At 36.8% G+C, this 15555-nt stretch overlaps 1 protein-coding gene across 2 annotated transcripts in view; it reads right to left on the minus strand.

Annotated features, from left to right (window-relative positions):
* Positions 1 to 4771: 4771 nt before the first annotated feature.
* Positions 4772 to 15555, minus strand: part of lrrc4ca (leucine rich repeat containing 4C, genome duplicate a) — a 419715-nt gene continuing 408931 nt past the window's right edge. For both annotated transcript variants that reach the window (XM_028793490.2, XM_051923610.1), the window contains one exon: positions 4772 to 7336. In XM_028793490.2, coding sequence (XP_028649323.1) covers positions 5363 to 7282 — 1920 coding nt within the window. In that variant the 5' untranslated portion in view covers positions 7283 to 7336 and the 3' untranslated portion in view covers positions 4772 to 5362. The remainder of the gene's footprint in view (positions 7337 to 15555) is intronic.

A 15555-nucleotide genomic window follows, 5' to 3' on the forward strand; every position in this document is an offset into this window, starting at 1 on the left:
TTAGGATTGTAACAGATCTGGGTGAAATAGAGCATGATCCCCTCCCTTCGGAAACTGAACATGATAACGACCCCAAACACACCTCCAAGATGACCACTGCCTTTCTAAAGAAACTGAGGGTAAAGGTGCTGGACTGGCCATGCATGTCTCCAGACCTAAACCCTATTGTGCACCTGTGGGGCATCCTCAAACGGTCTCTAACATCCACCATCTCCACCAGCTCCGTAATGTTGTCATGGAGGAGTGGCAACCTGTGAAGCACTATTGAACTCCATGCCCAAGAGAGTTAAGGCAGTGCTGGAAAAATAATGGTGACCACACAAAATATTAACAGTTTGGGCAAAATTTGTACTCACTTTTGTTGCCAGCGGTTTAGACATTAATGGCTGTGTGTTGAGTTATTTTTAGGGGGACAGCAAATTTACACTGTGATACAAGCTGTACACGGACTACTTTACATTGTATAAAAGTGTCTTATCTTCAGTGTTGTCCCATGAAAAGATATAATAAAATATTTACAAAAATGTGAGGGGTGTGCTCACTTTTGTGAGATACTGTATATACTTATATACAATTTTCGTGGACAATTTTCGTGGCCACATATGGTACACGTGTTGAACATGATGGCGAACAGGTTAAGATCCTGCACGTATGAAGTATGTTCTGTGAATAAATTGTTTCTGCCATTCAAATGTTAACATAATTTTGACTTGCCCTGTATTTGCGTTGAGGAGGTAAGCTCTCTGATAGTCTGTTAGCACCGAGTTAAGCCACCATAAGGTCATAATAGCCTTTTTTTTGTTGTTGCATATGAATTTAACAAATTTTGCATAGCTTAGAACTATGGAAATAAGTTTATTCTTCCAACTTGTTTTTTATCGGCAGCCATCGTTATTTTTTACGTAAACATCGTAGCTATTCAACACTTAATAAAATATTACTTATTTTACATTTTAATAATACGTGTCCATCCATGCAATACTCCACACTATGACTGTTAGGAGGTAGAGCCCTCTGTAGTACTAAAGAGATGCTAATGGTAAAGGACTTAAATATGAATGACATGTTTGTTGCTGGTCACTGTTGGGGTCAGCTGTGGGATGGCTCAGTTCCCAGAGGAGCAACTGAAGGAGTTCCATTAATTTACAGTTTTGTGTTTATAACATACAGTGGAACCTCGATTCACGAACGTCTTGGTACACGTACAAATCGGTTTACGACCAAAAAGTTCGCCAAACTTTTGCTTTGGTTCACGACCACACACTCGGTATACGAACAAGCCAGTTTCCCTTTCGGTTTGTACATGTTCAGTCTCTCCCTGTGCGTTTCCTGTGCAGCGAGCAAGAGAGAGCGACACACACACACAGGCAGCGTGAGAGAGAGACGAGCGCACACACACAGGCAGCGTGAGAGACGCGCGCACACACAGGCAGCGTGAGAGAGAGACGTGCGCACACACACAGGCAGCGTGAGAGAGAGACGAGCGCACACACACAGGCAGCGTGAGAGACGCGCGCACACACAGGCAGCGTGAGAGAGAGACGAGCGCACACACACAGGCAGCGTGAGAGACGCACGCACACACAGGCAGCGTGAGAGAGAGACGCGCGCACACACACAGGCAGCGTGAGAGAGAGAGGGCTGGACGCAGGTAGGAAGGCAGTTAAAGAATGCACTTTTGTTTTCACTTCTGTTTACAGCGTTCGGTTCGTAGCGTGCATTGTTGCAATGTTACTTTTCTTGGTGGTTTATTAAATTACGGATTTTTTTAAATGTTCATTTTTTTCCCTGTACTTAAAACTCATTAAAAAAAAGTGTTTTTAGTCAGCGGTTGGTAGCGCTATAGCGCAAACTATTGCAGTGTTAGTTTTCTCTGTTGTTCAAGGTTTTCTCAGTGTTATTCAATGTTTTTACATTTAGTTTACTATTATGCTGTGTATTCTATGGTTTAATTAACTATATTTGTGCTTAAAAACTTAAAAAAATATATATTTACATACAGTTCGTATGGTCTGGAACGGATTAATCGTATGGGGGGAAATTGCTTCGGTTCACGACCAAATCAGTTTATGACCAGAGTTTTGAAACGAATTATGGTCGTGAACTGAGTTTCCACTGTATTGGTAATCCATACTACTTAAAAAACCTGCTGCTTCCATGGATTTGAGAGTGTCAGTTATTTTACAGTTCTGAGTCAGGTGTCATTAGAATTATTACACGTTCATGATGTGGTATTCGTCAGCAGTTCTTCATCTATCGTGTTATTGTAGTCGGCACTCTTTACAGTCAGGCCCATCACGTCTCTTAAATACCCCAGCGCTGCCACACAATTTTTTGTTAATCTTTTGGATAACTGACAATGTGCCAGTGTAGGGTATCAAAATGCATTATTTTAATTCTTTGTGAATCAACCCCTCTTTATACAACTACCGAATAGTGTTCAAGCTGAGGAAGCCAATCCTGTCTTTGTAAACTTTAGGTAAAAGGCTGGGATCACCCTGGATGGGGAGCCATTCCACCTTTGGGCGCTCTATAATACTAATTTAGAGTTGGCCTGTCATGGTGTGAGAGGAAAATGGAAGTACTTGAATAAAACCTTCTAGGAATACAAGGAGGATATGTGATATCCACTCAGACAGTGATTTAAGCAGAATTTGAGCTCCATCACCTACAGCTATGAAACTGTAGGTATGGTGTATGGTGCAAGAGGCAGAAGATGACTGGGTACAGAAGAAATTTGATAAACGAGAGGGGACCATTCAGTCGTGACCATGCTTCTGTATTAAACAATAGTGAGGCGTGTAACTGAATGTCAGCTATTTGAATAAATTCATTCAAACTTCACTGCACCAAGTGCAAAGGGTCCCACAGCCTCGACTCGCTTAATCCACCAACCATCATAAGCAAAACCCATCGAGCTTAACTATGTCCGAAACCCTTCAAAACAGCGGAGGGTGACAGAAGGGGTGCTGTCCCTAGCTTCATTTTGCTCAAATCTCAAGATCCCCTGGCCAGAGTTATAATCAATCCATCCATCCATTTTCCAACCCGCTGAATCCAAACACAGGGTCACGGGGGTCTGCTGGAGCCAATCCCAGCCAACACAGGGCACAAGGCAGGAACCAATCCCGGGCAGGGTGCCAACCCACTGCAGCAGAGTTATAATTGTAAACAAAATAAAACCTGCATGAAAGACGTAGAGGTGTGAAGAGCAGTCTGCAGGCGACGAGTGTGACCCTGAGCAGAAAGTGTATGAGAAGGGTGCAGAAGGCTCACATAGCAAATTAGAACAATCTAGACGAGAGCAGCCCAGTCCTATCCACCTAATTCTCCCAAAATAACATCAAGTCGAGTTTTGAAGGCCCCAGAAGTCCTATTGTCTAACGCACTGCTTGGTGTCTGTAGTTCTCTATCTGAACATAAACTTCTTAATGTTCATACAAAAATGAACCTGAAAAAGGTATACATTTAGATATCGGAAATAGAGTTGGTTTTGAAGAAAGTAGGGAAGTTCTTGTACTTGGGTGACATGTTGAGTGTAGACTGTGGTGTTGGCCAAGCACTTATAGCGAGGGTGAGAGGTGTACAGAAGAAGTTTTGAAAATGGTCCCCAATTCTGATTTCTAAAGGAGGTTCTCTGGTATTGAAAGGTCAAATTTATGAAAGTTGTGTGAGGAGTAGCATGGGAGTGAGATAGAACCGATGAAGGAGGAGTAAAGCTGGAAAGAAAAGAGACGAGAATGGTCACATAGAGATATCGAGTATCACGGAGAAGATGATGTAGAGGTGATATGAGAAACAGAGTACGGTGGTTGGTTTATGGTACGAAAGGCAGAACATGATTGGGTACAGAAGAAATCTGACAAACGAGAGAGGACCATGTAGTCCATCAAGCTTGTTTGAAAAGAGGTGCAACAAGATGAGGCCAAAAAAGGAGATGAAGAAGGTACAATTAGAGGTAGAGTCTGATGATATGAAAAGAATGGGTGTCACCATAAAAGGATACCTAGTACTGAAGGGAATAAAGGAAACAGATCTGGGGGCAACTGTCTAACCTGGGTAAACCCGGCCTTTAAACCAGTAATGGCTATGACTATGGGACACTACTGGGGAACAATAGGATTTGGATAGGAAAAACAATTGGAAGGAATATTTTCTGCCAACAGAGACGCCACTATTCATTAGGCATTAGGGTGTGAAAACATGCTTCAGTTAGTAGTATAGTAGTTGCAAGAAACTTGGAAGGGATGTAAAATTTGCCCAACAGTGATTTTCGAAAGACTGACCAGAAAGCAACACCCTACTATAGTAGGTTCAGAACAAGAAAAATTTGCTGAAACATTTGAGAGGATTCTCATTAAGAAACAAGCAAAACATATTACTGCCGACTCTTGAATAGAGTTCCATTGAACTTTCTGCTGAAATCAAAAACCAATTCACAAATTAAAACCTTTTTTAACTGTCGACCATTGCGTTTCATCCCGTTTCAGAATTTAAAAAGTACAAAAGGGGTTTCGTTTCTTGGTACGGAGCGTTAATTTCCTTTAACGTGTTGTAAAGTACAAATTTCCAATTTTTTTTTTTTTTATTTAGTTAGAAGCAAAATTAAAATATTACAAACATAATGCTGAATATCTTGCCTTGAGAATATCTGACATGACATTTGACATATAAAATAAAATCCACCTTTGCAAGCATTTTCGGGATTCTCGTGTTTTTGTAAAGTTGTTCACTTTTTTGCAAAAATTAAATAAAAACAAAGCCCCGCCCCATCCCATCCCAGCCCCGCCCCCATAACCCCTCCCACTAATATATCAGCTATAACAATGGCAACTTATTGATGGAGCGGCTACACAGCACTCCAACATTTGGCACATTTTCTTAAAAATTTCAAAGTTTTCCATTACATTTCGCTTAACTTTCTTCAGAAACAAACTAAATCATGTAAACTGGATTAAAACAGTGTAAAGTATGCATAAACCTGAGGTATGTTCCTAAATATGTCCGTCGAAATAGAAGGTTTACACAGAGTTTACAAGCACCAAATTCTCTGTAAACCGCAATTTCCCAATGGTGGATTGAAACAAAAAAATAAAATAAAAAACAAAAATAAAGGAAAAAAGTAATAAGTGCTACGAAAATGGGATCTTTTTGTAGAATGCATGACTTGTTCTTGTTTTAATCACAATAATTTTCTTATTTTTTCTTTCTCTTTTTTAATAAATAAACTCTTTGTTTTGTAAAGACACTTTTCGAAACAGTAGACATAGCCTAGTTGTTGGTGTCACTGATACACTGTCTCATTTTCTGCAGGTCCTTATTTTAATTTATTCTGATTGCGTAATTATTAATATGAAAGAAATCAGATTTGGGTCTCTTGAACATTGTCTTTTGAGTTTGCCCGGATTAACAAAGGTTCATGCGCGGAGCTGTGTAAGGAATTGATTGTGTTGGTTGTGTGGTTAAAAGGAGTCTTATAAGAGTTATAGTGGTTGAGATGTTCGTGCTCCAGAGTGGGCAAAGTCAGGTGGCTCTCCAGGGCCGGGCCTCCCGTGATTTCATCGTCCACGTTTATTATCTCGATTGTCCTGGTTGGGGCATGGTGGTTTTGCCTGTGGTGCTGTTTTCGCATCTTATAGAAAATAATTAGCATGACGGCGGCCATCAGTGTAATGGCCACGAAGCAGCCAATGATAATCTTGGTGGTCTTCATGACCTCATCCAGTCCATTTAGACCGCCATTATCGACCTCCGTTACTGGAATCGTAAACGTTTTCTCGGTGGACTTGGTGCTCCTCGATGTAAGCGGAGTAGTGGCAAAGGCCGTTACCCAGCCGTTAGAGGCCGTCGGCCCCACGCTTTGCTCTGTGGTCCTACCCTCATCATAGGGGGGTTCAATGGTTTCTACCGTAACCGTTGTAAAGAAGCTAAAGGTGCTGTTTTCCGTTGCAGAAACATTGAGTGTGGCCGACGCCGTGGTGTTTCCAGCCGAGTTGCTTACCATACAGGTGTACGTCCCCGTGTCCTGCACAGTAACGTTGGTGAAGTTTAACGTCCCGTCATTAAGGACCGAAATGCGAACCTTGTAAGCCCCGTGAGTCATTATGGTTCCATTAGGTGTGATCCAGCTAACCGAAGTCAAGGAAGTGGAAGCTCGGCATTTAAGCTCTGCCGGCATGCCCTCTGTCAAATTGAGATCAGCAGGTGGCTCCACAATAACAGGAGCATAGCAGGTAAAATAATTCTGGTCCAGCTCACCGATATACCGCCCTTTGAGAAGGGATGGTGAATGGCAACGTGCACAACAGCTAGTGTTCGCGGGCACCATCTCTTTGAGCCACCAACTGAGCCAAAGGATATCACAATTGCAGTTCCAAGGATTGTGGTGCAGATGAACTCTCTCCAGATGGTGAAGTGGGGTAAAAAGGTCATGTGGGAGCAAAGTAAGGTTGTTATGAGCCAAATTCAACTCTATCAAGGACTGTAAGTCGTCAAAAGAGTTCCTCTCAATTGACTGTATCTGGGCGTGCATCATCCACAGCTTCTGAAGATGGGTCAGCCCTTGAAAGGATCCCGGACGGATAACAGAAAGCTGGTTTCCAGAAAGCTCTAACTCGTCCAACTTCACCAGTGGAGTAAGGTTTGGAATTTCCCTCAGGTTGCACATTCCGAGATTCAGGTACCTGAGGTTGGAAAGGCCCTCAAACGCCCCTTCTGAGATGTAGGATAGACGTTTCAGCTCCCCCAAATCAAGCCTCCTTAGCGACGGAACCCGGTTGAAGGCATAGGAGGGGATACTTTCAATAGGGTTGTTCCTTAACCACAACTCTTTCAGCTTTGAGAGGTACTCAAAGGCCCCATTGGGGATCGTAGTTAGTCGGTTATCAAATAGCTCCAAGGTATTGAGGCTAGCCAGGCCATTAAAGGCCCCAATCTCAATGCTACGAATGTGGTTCCTGCTGAGCTGTAAAATCTCCAGGTGGCGCAGATGCTTAAAACTGTCCACTTTGATCACCTGAATCTGATTCTCCTGCAAATTCAGGTACCGAGTGTTTGTCGAGATTCCGTCAGGTACTTCCCTTAGCCCTCGGCGGGTACAAATCACCTTGCTGAACTGGTTGCTACACGAACACACTGAAGGACAGGTCTGAGCGCGAACCAGGCCCGCAACAACGAGCAGTTGAAGGGCTAACAGCAGGACAAGTAAAGGGTTGGAAAGGGCCCTGTTCCACCTAGGACCTCTCATCGTCTGCTGCGGGTGCGATATCATCTTGTTCAACATTCATAATTTATTGGCTGGTGGTCCTCTCTTTGGAATCCTGTAGTTTAGGGCAATCTGCAAAAGAAAAGGGGACAGATTGGATTAAAGTGACAATGGCATGAGAAAATACAATCAGTAAGATCACTGAAAAATGTCCAGAGTCCGCGCTTTCATTTTCTGGAACCACTTACTCCAATGCAGAGTCCAGTGGGAACAGGAGCTTAGGAGTCCTAAATTCAAATTCTGGACTGGGCACTGAGTGTTTAGTCTGTACACAAACTCCACATGTCCAAGAGTCTTCTACTCCCATTCTCACAAACATAATAAAGACATGCAGGTTTGGTTAAGAATTTACTCAAAACTCGCCCAATGTGACAGAGTGTTGGTGTTGGCATGATTTGTGAGTCCGGAGTCTGGTCCAGTGTTGGTTCTTATCATGTCCTTGATGCTGTCTTAAACTTGTGGAATTGTGTGTTAAAACTCAATTTAGTACTATTGGCTATACAATAGCATTACATTACATTAAAAAAAGTGAACCCAAATTGAATGAAGTGTTTATTAGAATGTTTAGAATGACCCTCTAAGTCAACGGAGGATGAATGTAAAAGCAGGGGGTGATCCTCCATTCATAAATCATTTGCAGATACAAACGGGGATAAATACTGCGCAGTGCTAGACCCACTCGTAAAACCATCACCACCCACTTGTGCACCTAACGATGGTAACTCATGACCCGCCAATGGCACACCGACAAGAAACACCATCCTAGACAAACCTAACCCCTTTAAAAAGGGATGTGGCGTGTCACCAAACAACTCAAACTCATCAGGCAAGTGACAATACCTGTAAGAAAGTGGAACTACGAGCTCCCGTCAATACTGCAAAGACAGGCAGCTGCTTAATGTGAAAAGTGATTTTAGGAAATGGAATCAGGAAATTTAGCAATCGAGGAGATATGGAGAGGGAAGATATTGTCTCACTGTAGATAGATAGATAGATAGATAGATAGATAGATAGATAGATAGATAGATAGATAGATAGATAGATAGATAGATAGATAGATAGATAGATAGATAGATAGATAGATAGATAGATATGAAAGGCACTATATAATAGATAGATAGATAGATAGATAGATAGATAGATAGATAGATAGATAGATAGATAGATAGATATGAAAGGCACTATATAATAGATAGATAGATAGATAGATAGATAGATATGAAAGGCACTATATAATAGATAGATAGATAGATGTCAAAGTCACTATATAATGATAGATAGATAGATAGATAGATAGATAGATAGATAGATAGATAGATAGATAGATAGATAGATAGATATGAAAGGCACTATATACTGTAATAGATAGATAGATAGATAGATAGATAGATAGATAGATAGATAGATAGATAGATAGATAGATAGATAGATAGATAGATAGATAGATAGATAGATAGATAGATATGAAAGGCACTATATAATAGATAGATAGATATGAAAGGCATTATATAATAGATAGATAGATAGATAGATAGATAGATAGATAGATAGATAGATAGATAGATAGATAGATAGATAGATAGATAGATAGATATGAAAGGCACTACATAATAGATAGATAGATGTCAAAGTCACTATAGATAGATAGATAGATAGATAGATAGATAGATAGATAGATAGATAGATAGATAGATAGATAGATAGATAGATAGATAGATATGAAAGGCACTATATACTGTAATAGATAGATAGATATGAAAGGCACTATATAATAGATAGATAGATGTCAAAGTCACTATATAATGATAGATAGATAGATAGATAGATAGATAGATAGATAGATAGATAGATAGATAGATAGATAGATAGATAGATAGATAGATAGATAGATAGATAGATATGAAAGACACTATATAATAGATAGATAGATAGATAGATAGATAGATAGATAGATAGATAGATAGATAGATAGATAGATAGATAGATAGATAGATATGAAAGGCATTATATAATAGATAGATAGATATGAAAGGCATTATATAATAGATAGATAGATAGATAGATAGATAGATAGATAGATAGATAGATAGATAGATAGATAGATAGATAGATAGATATGAAAGGCACTATATAATAGATAGATAGATAGATAGATAGATAGATAGATAGATAGATAGATAGATAGATAGATAGATAGATAGATAGATATGAAAGGCACTATATAATAGATAGATAGATAGATAGATAGATAGATAGATAGATAGATAGATAGATAGATAGATAGATAGATAGATAGATAGATAGATAGATATGAAAGGCACTATATAATAGATAGATAGATAGATGTCAAAGTCACTATATAATGATAGATAGATAGATAGATAGATAGATAGATAGATAGATAGATAGATAGATAGATAGATAGATAGATAGATAGATAGATAGATAGATAGATAGATATGAAAGGCACTATATACTGTAATAGATAGATAGATAGATAGATAGATAGATAGATAGATAGATAGATAGATAGATAGATAGATAGATAGATAGATAGATATGAAAGGCACTATATAATAGATAGATAGATATGAAAGGCATTATATAATAGATAGATAGATAGATAGATAGATAGATAGATAGATAGATAGATAGATAGATAGATAGATAGATAGATAGATAGATAGATAGATAGATAGATATGAAAGGCACTATATAATAGATAGATAGATGTCAAAGTCACTATAGATAGATAGATAGATAGATAGATAGATAGATAGATAGATAGATAGATAGATATGAAAGGCACTATATACTGTAATAGATAGATAGATATGAAAGGCACTATATAATAGATAGATAGATGTCAAAGTCACTATATAATGATAGATAGATAGATAGATAGATAGATAGATAGATAGATAGATAGATAGATAGATAGATAGATATGAAAGACACTATATAATAGATAGATAGATAGATAGATAGATAGATAGATAGATAGATAGATAGATAGATAGATAGATAGATAGATAGATAGATAGATAGATAGATAGATAGATAGATATGAAAGGCATTATATAATAGATAGATAGATATGAAAGGCATTATATAATAGATAGATAGATAGATAGATAGATAGATAGATAGATAGATAGATAGATAGATAGATAGATAGATAGATAGATAGATAGATATGAAAGGCACTATTTAATAGATAGATAGATAGATAGATAGATAGATAGATAGATAGATAGATAGATAGATAGATAGATAGATAGATAGATAGATACGAAAGGCACTATATAATGGATAGATAGATAGATATGAAAGGCACTATATAATAGATAGATAGATAGATAGATAGATAGATAGATAGATAGATAGATAGATAGATAGATAGATAGATAGATAGATAGATAGATATGAAAGGCACTATATAATAGATAGATAGATAGATAGATAGATAGATAGATAGATAGATAGATAGATACGAAAGGCACTATATAATGGATAGATAGATAGATATGAAAGGCACTATATAATAGATAGATAGATAGATAGATAGATAGATAGATAGATAGATAGATAGATAGATAGATAGATATGAAAGGCACTATATAATAGATAGATAGATAGATAGATAGATAGATAGATAGATAGATAGATAGATAGATAGATAGATAGATAGATAGATAGATAGATAGATAGATAGATAGATATGAAAGGCACTATATAATAGATAGATAGATGTCAAAGTCACTATAGATAGATAGATAGATAGATAGATAGATAGATAGATAGATAGATAGATAGATAGATAGATAGATATGAAAGGCACTATATACTGTAATAGATAGATAGATAGATATGAAAGGCACTATATAATAGATAGATAGATAGATAGATAGATAGATAGATAGATAGATAGATAGATAGATAGATAGATATGAAAGGCACTATATAATAGATAGATAGATAGATAGATAGATAGATAGATAGATAGATAGATAGATAGATAGATAGATAGATAGATAGATAGATAGATAGATACGAAAGGCACTATATAATAGATAGATAGATAGATATGAAAGGCACTATATAATAGATAGATAGATAGATAGATAGATAGATAGATAGATAGATAGATAGATAGATAGATATGAAAGGAAATATATAATAGATAGATAGATAGATAGATAGATAGATAGATAGATAGATAGATAGATAGATAGATAGATAGATATGAAAGGCACTATATAATAGATAGATAGATATGAAAGGCATTATATAATAGATAGATAGATAGATAGATAGATAGATAGATAGATAGATAGATAGATAGATAGATAGATAGATAGATATGAAAGGCACTATATAATAGATAGATAGATGTCAAAGTCACTATAGATAGATAGATAGATAGATAGATAGATAGATAGATAGATAGATAGATATGAAAGGCACTATATACTGTAATAGATAGATAGATATGAAAGGCACTATATAATAGATAGATAGATGTCAAAGTCACTATAGATAGATAGATAGATAGATAGATAGATAGATAGATAGATAGATAGATAGATATGAAAGACACTATATAATAGATAGATAGATAGATAGATAGATAGATAGATAGATAGATAGATAGATAGATAGATAGATAGATAGATAGATAGATATGAAAGGCACTATATAATAGATAGATAGATGTCAAAGTCACTATATAATGATAGATAGATAGATAGATAGATAGATAGATAGATAGATAGATAGATAGATAGATAGATAGATAGATAGATAGATAGATAGATATGAAAGACACTATATAATAGATAGATAGATAGATAGATAGATAGATAGATAGATAGATAGATAGATAGATAGATAGATAGATAGATAGATAGATAGATAGATATGAAAGGCATTATATAATAGATAGATAGATATGAAAGGCATTATATAATAGATAGATAGATAGATAGATAGATAGATAGATAGATAGATAGATAGATAGATAGATAGATAGATAGATAGATAGATAGATAGATAGATAGATAGATAGATATGAAAGGCACTATTTAATAGATAGATAGATAGATAGATAGATAGATAGATAGATAGATAGATAGATAGATAGATAGATAGATAGATAGATAGATAGATGGATAGATAGGTAGATTCGAAAGGCACTATATAATGGATAGATAGATAGATATGAAAGGCACTATATAATAGATAGATAGATAGATAGATAGATAGATAGATAGATAGATAGATAGATAGATAGATAGATAGATAGATAGATAGATAGATAGATAGATATGAAAGGCACTATATAATAGATAGATAGATAGATAGATAGATAGATAGATAGATAGATAGATAGATAGATAGATAGATAGATAGATAGATAGATACGAAAGGCACTATATAATGGATAGATAGATAGATATGAAAGGCACTATATAATAGATAGATAGATAGATAGATAGATAGATAGATAGATAGATAGATAGATAGATAGATAGATAGATAGATAGATAGATAGATAGATATGAAAGGCACTATATAATAGATAGATAGATAGATAGATAGATAGATAGATAGATAGATAGATAGATAGATAGATAGATAGATAGATAGATAGATAGATATGAAAGGCACTATATACTGTAATAGATAGATAGATAGATATGAAAGGCACTATATAATAGATAGATAGATAGATAGATAGATAGATAGATAGATAGATAGATAGATAGATAGATAGATAGATAGATAGATAGATATGAAAGGCACTGTTTAATAGATAGATAGATAGATAGATAGATAGATAGATAGATAGATAGATAGATAGATAGATAGATAGATATGAAAGGCACTATATAATAGATAGATAGATAGATAGATAGATAGATAGATAGATAGATAGATAGATAGATAGATATGAAAAATGCCATATACTCTGCATGTGGAGAGAATAATATTTAAAGCCATTATTACTGTATATATAAAATGATGGATGGATTGCTAGACAGATCAACATTAAACTGAAAAGGACATTAGTTTCTGAATTAACATGAACGTCTAATTAAGTAAATTACTTTAAAAAATGTACAAAAATTTTACCCTGTCAAGAAGTTTTTTTTAGCTGTGATTAAAACCTTTTAGCCTCTCACTTAGGTATTCAAAAGAGTTTTTTGTATGGTAAAGATAATTGCATTCCAGCTATTTGCAAATTATTTGAGTTATTACTAAAAAGCTTATGGCATACAAACTGAAGTGTCATCATTAACACCGGGAAGTGCGCAGTGTACCATGGTGTGGTAGAAGTGGCAACATTTCAGAAGTGCTATAAACATACAGTACCTTAAATATTCTCCTACAGTGACATTCTGACTTTTGCATTTCAGTCTTCTAAGCAAATGAAATCCATTCAAGTCAGTTCAGTTGATCATGACTGAATGTTTCTGTTCCATATGCTGGTAAAGCCGGCGTATTTATCGGCACACATCGAGTACTTTGATATACAGTATGAGTCCCACTCCTGGCTACTCCTAGTGTGTTTAGGAGCCGTGAACCTACAGTATGCAGACCTGTAAATTTTATTTGCGAAATGCACCTCTTCTAAATTCGGACAAATTATCACCGCTAATTAGTCATAATGTTTTTTTTTTAATTCAACAAAAACTTCCATTTAAATTATTCGGCACAAATCAATACAGGTGAATTAGGCTTCAGATAACAACTAACTCAGACATACAGTCCACTCTAATATCAATTTCTCAATGTCTAAAGACAAAATACATTTAAATATATTTAAAAAGAAAAACAAGCTTGCACATAATATACGACTAGTTCAAGCCTCTGAAGAAGATGTTAGTTAACCATTTAAAAGGAGTATTCATTTAGGCCTCCATTCACTTCAAACTTGTTTTGACCAATTGAGGAGTTGTAGGAGGCCAGAGCTGATCCCAGCGACAGCAGACATGAATCAGGAAAACCACCACAGGTAGGGAGCCAGTCCACCTTCGGCGCTTACACTCACTCTGGAAATTATTAGGGACACCCGCTTATCCATGCAGTTATCCAACCAGCCAATCCTGTGGCAGCAGCACAATGCATAAAATCCTGCTGACACAGTTCACAGTCACATCAAACAACAGAATGGGGCAAAACAGTCTTCATAGTGATTCTGACTGTGGCATGATTGTTGGTGCCAGATGGGTTATTCTGAGTATTTCTGGAACTGCAGATCTCCTGGGATCAGAGGCTCTTCAGTTTACTAAGAATGATGCAAGAAACAAAAAACACCCAATGAGTTGCAGTTCTGTGGACAGAAATTCCTTTTTGATGAGAGAGGTAGCTGGCAGAAAGGCTACAGTAACTTAGATTACCATTTGGTACAACTGTGCGGAGCAGAAAAGCATCTCAGAATGCACAGCACGTCAAACCTTGAGGCAGGTGGGCTACAACAGCAGAAGACCATGTCGGGTTCTGCTCCTGTCGGTCAAGAACAGAAAGCTGAGGCTGCAGTGGGCACTGGCTCACCAAATTTGGACAGTTGAAGACTGAGATAACGTAGCCTGGTCTGATGAATCTCGATTTCTACTGAGGCACACACATAGTAGGTGCCAAAAGCATAAATCGTTGCACCCAAACTGGCTTTGCGTCAACAGTCCAGGCTACTGGTGGTGGTGTAATGGTGTAGGGATTGTTTCCTTGGCACACATTAAAATCAGACAATCATCATTTGAATGGCATGGCCAATTTGATTATGTAGCCAACAGTGTGAATCCCTTAACGGGCACAATTGAGCCGTCTTCTAATGGCTACTTCCAGCATGATGATACACCATGTCACAAAGCAAAAGTCATCTCAAACTGGCTTCATGAACTAGACATCGAGTTCTGTGTTCTTCAGAGGAGTTCCCAGTTACTGGATCCAGAACACCTTTGAGATGTTGGTAGGTTGGGAGATTTTCTGGATGAATGTGCAGCTGACAAATCTGCAGATAATGTGTTATGATGTGATAAGGTCTACATGGACCAGAATCTCAAAGGAATGTTTCCAACATCTTAATAATTCCTTACATTTCTATAGCACTTTTCTCACTACTGAAAGTTCTTTACACAGGGAGTGGGGAGCCACTTCAACCACCGGTAATGTGTAGCATCCACCTGTATGATGGACGACAGCCATTTTTGTAACAGTATACTCACCATACATGAGCTATTAGGTGGTGAAGAAGAGAGAGACATAGCCAATTAGAGACAGGGGATGAT

The sequence above is a fragment of the Erpetoichthys calabaricus genome, chromosome 2 (assembly GCF_900747795.2).
Source record: "Erpetoichthys calabaricus chromosome 2, fErpCal1.3, whole genome shotgun sequence".
In the NCBI taxonomy this organism is placed as follows: domain Eukaryota; kingdom Metazoa; phylum Chordata; class Cladistia; order Polypteriformes; family Polypteridae; genus Erpetoichthys; species Erpetoichthys calabaricus.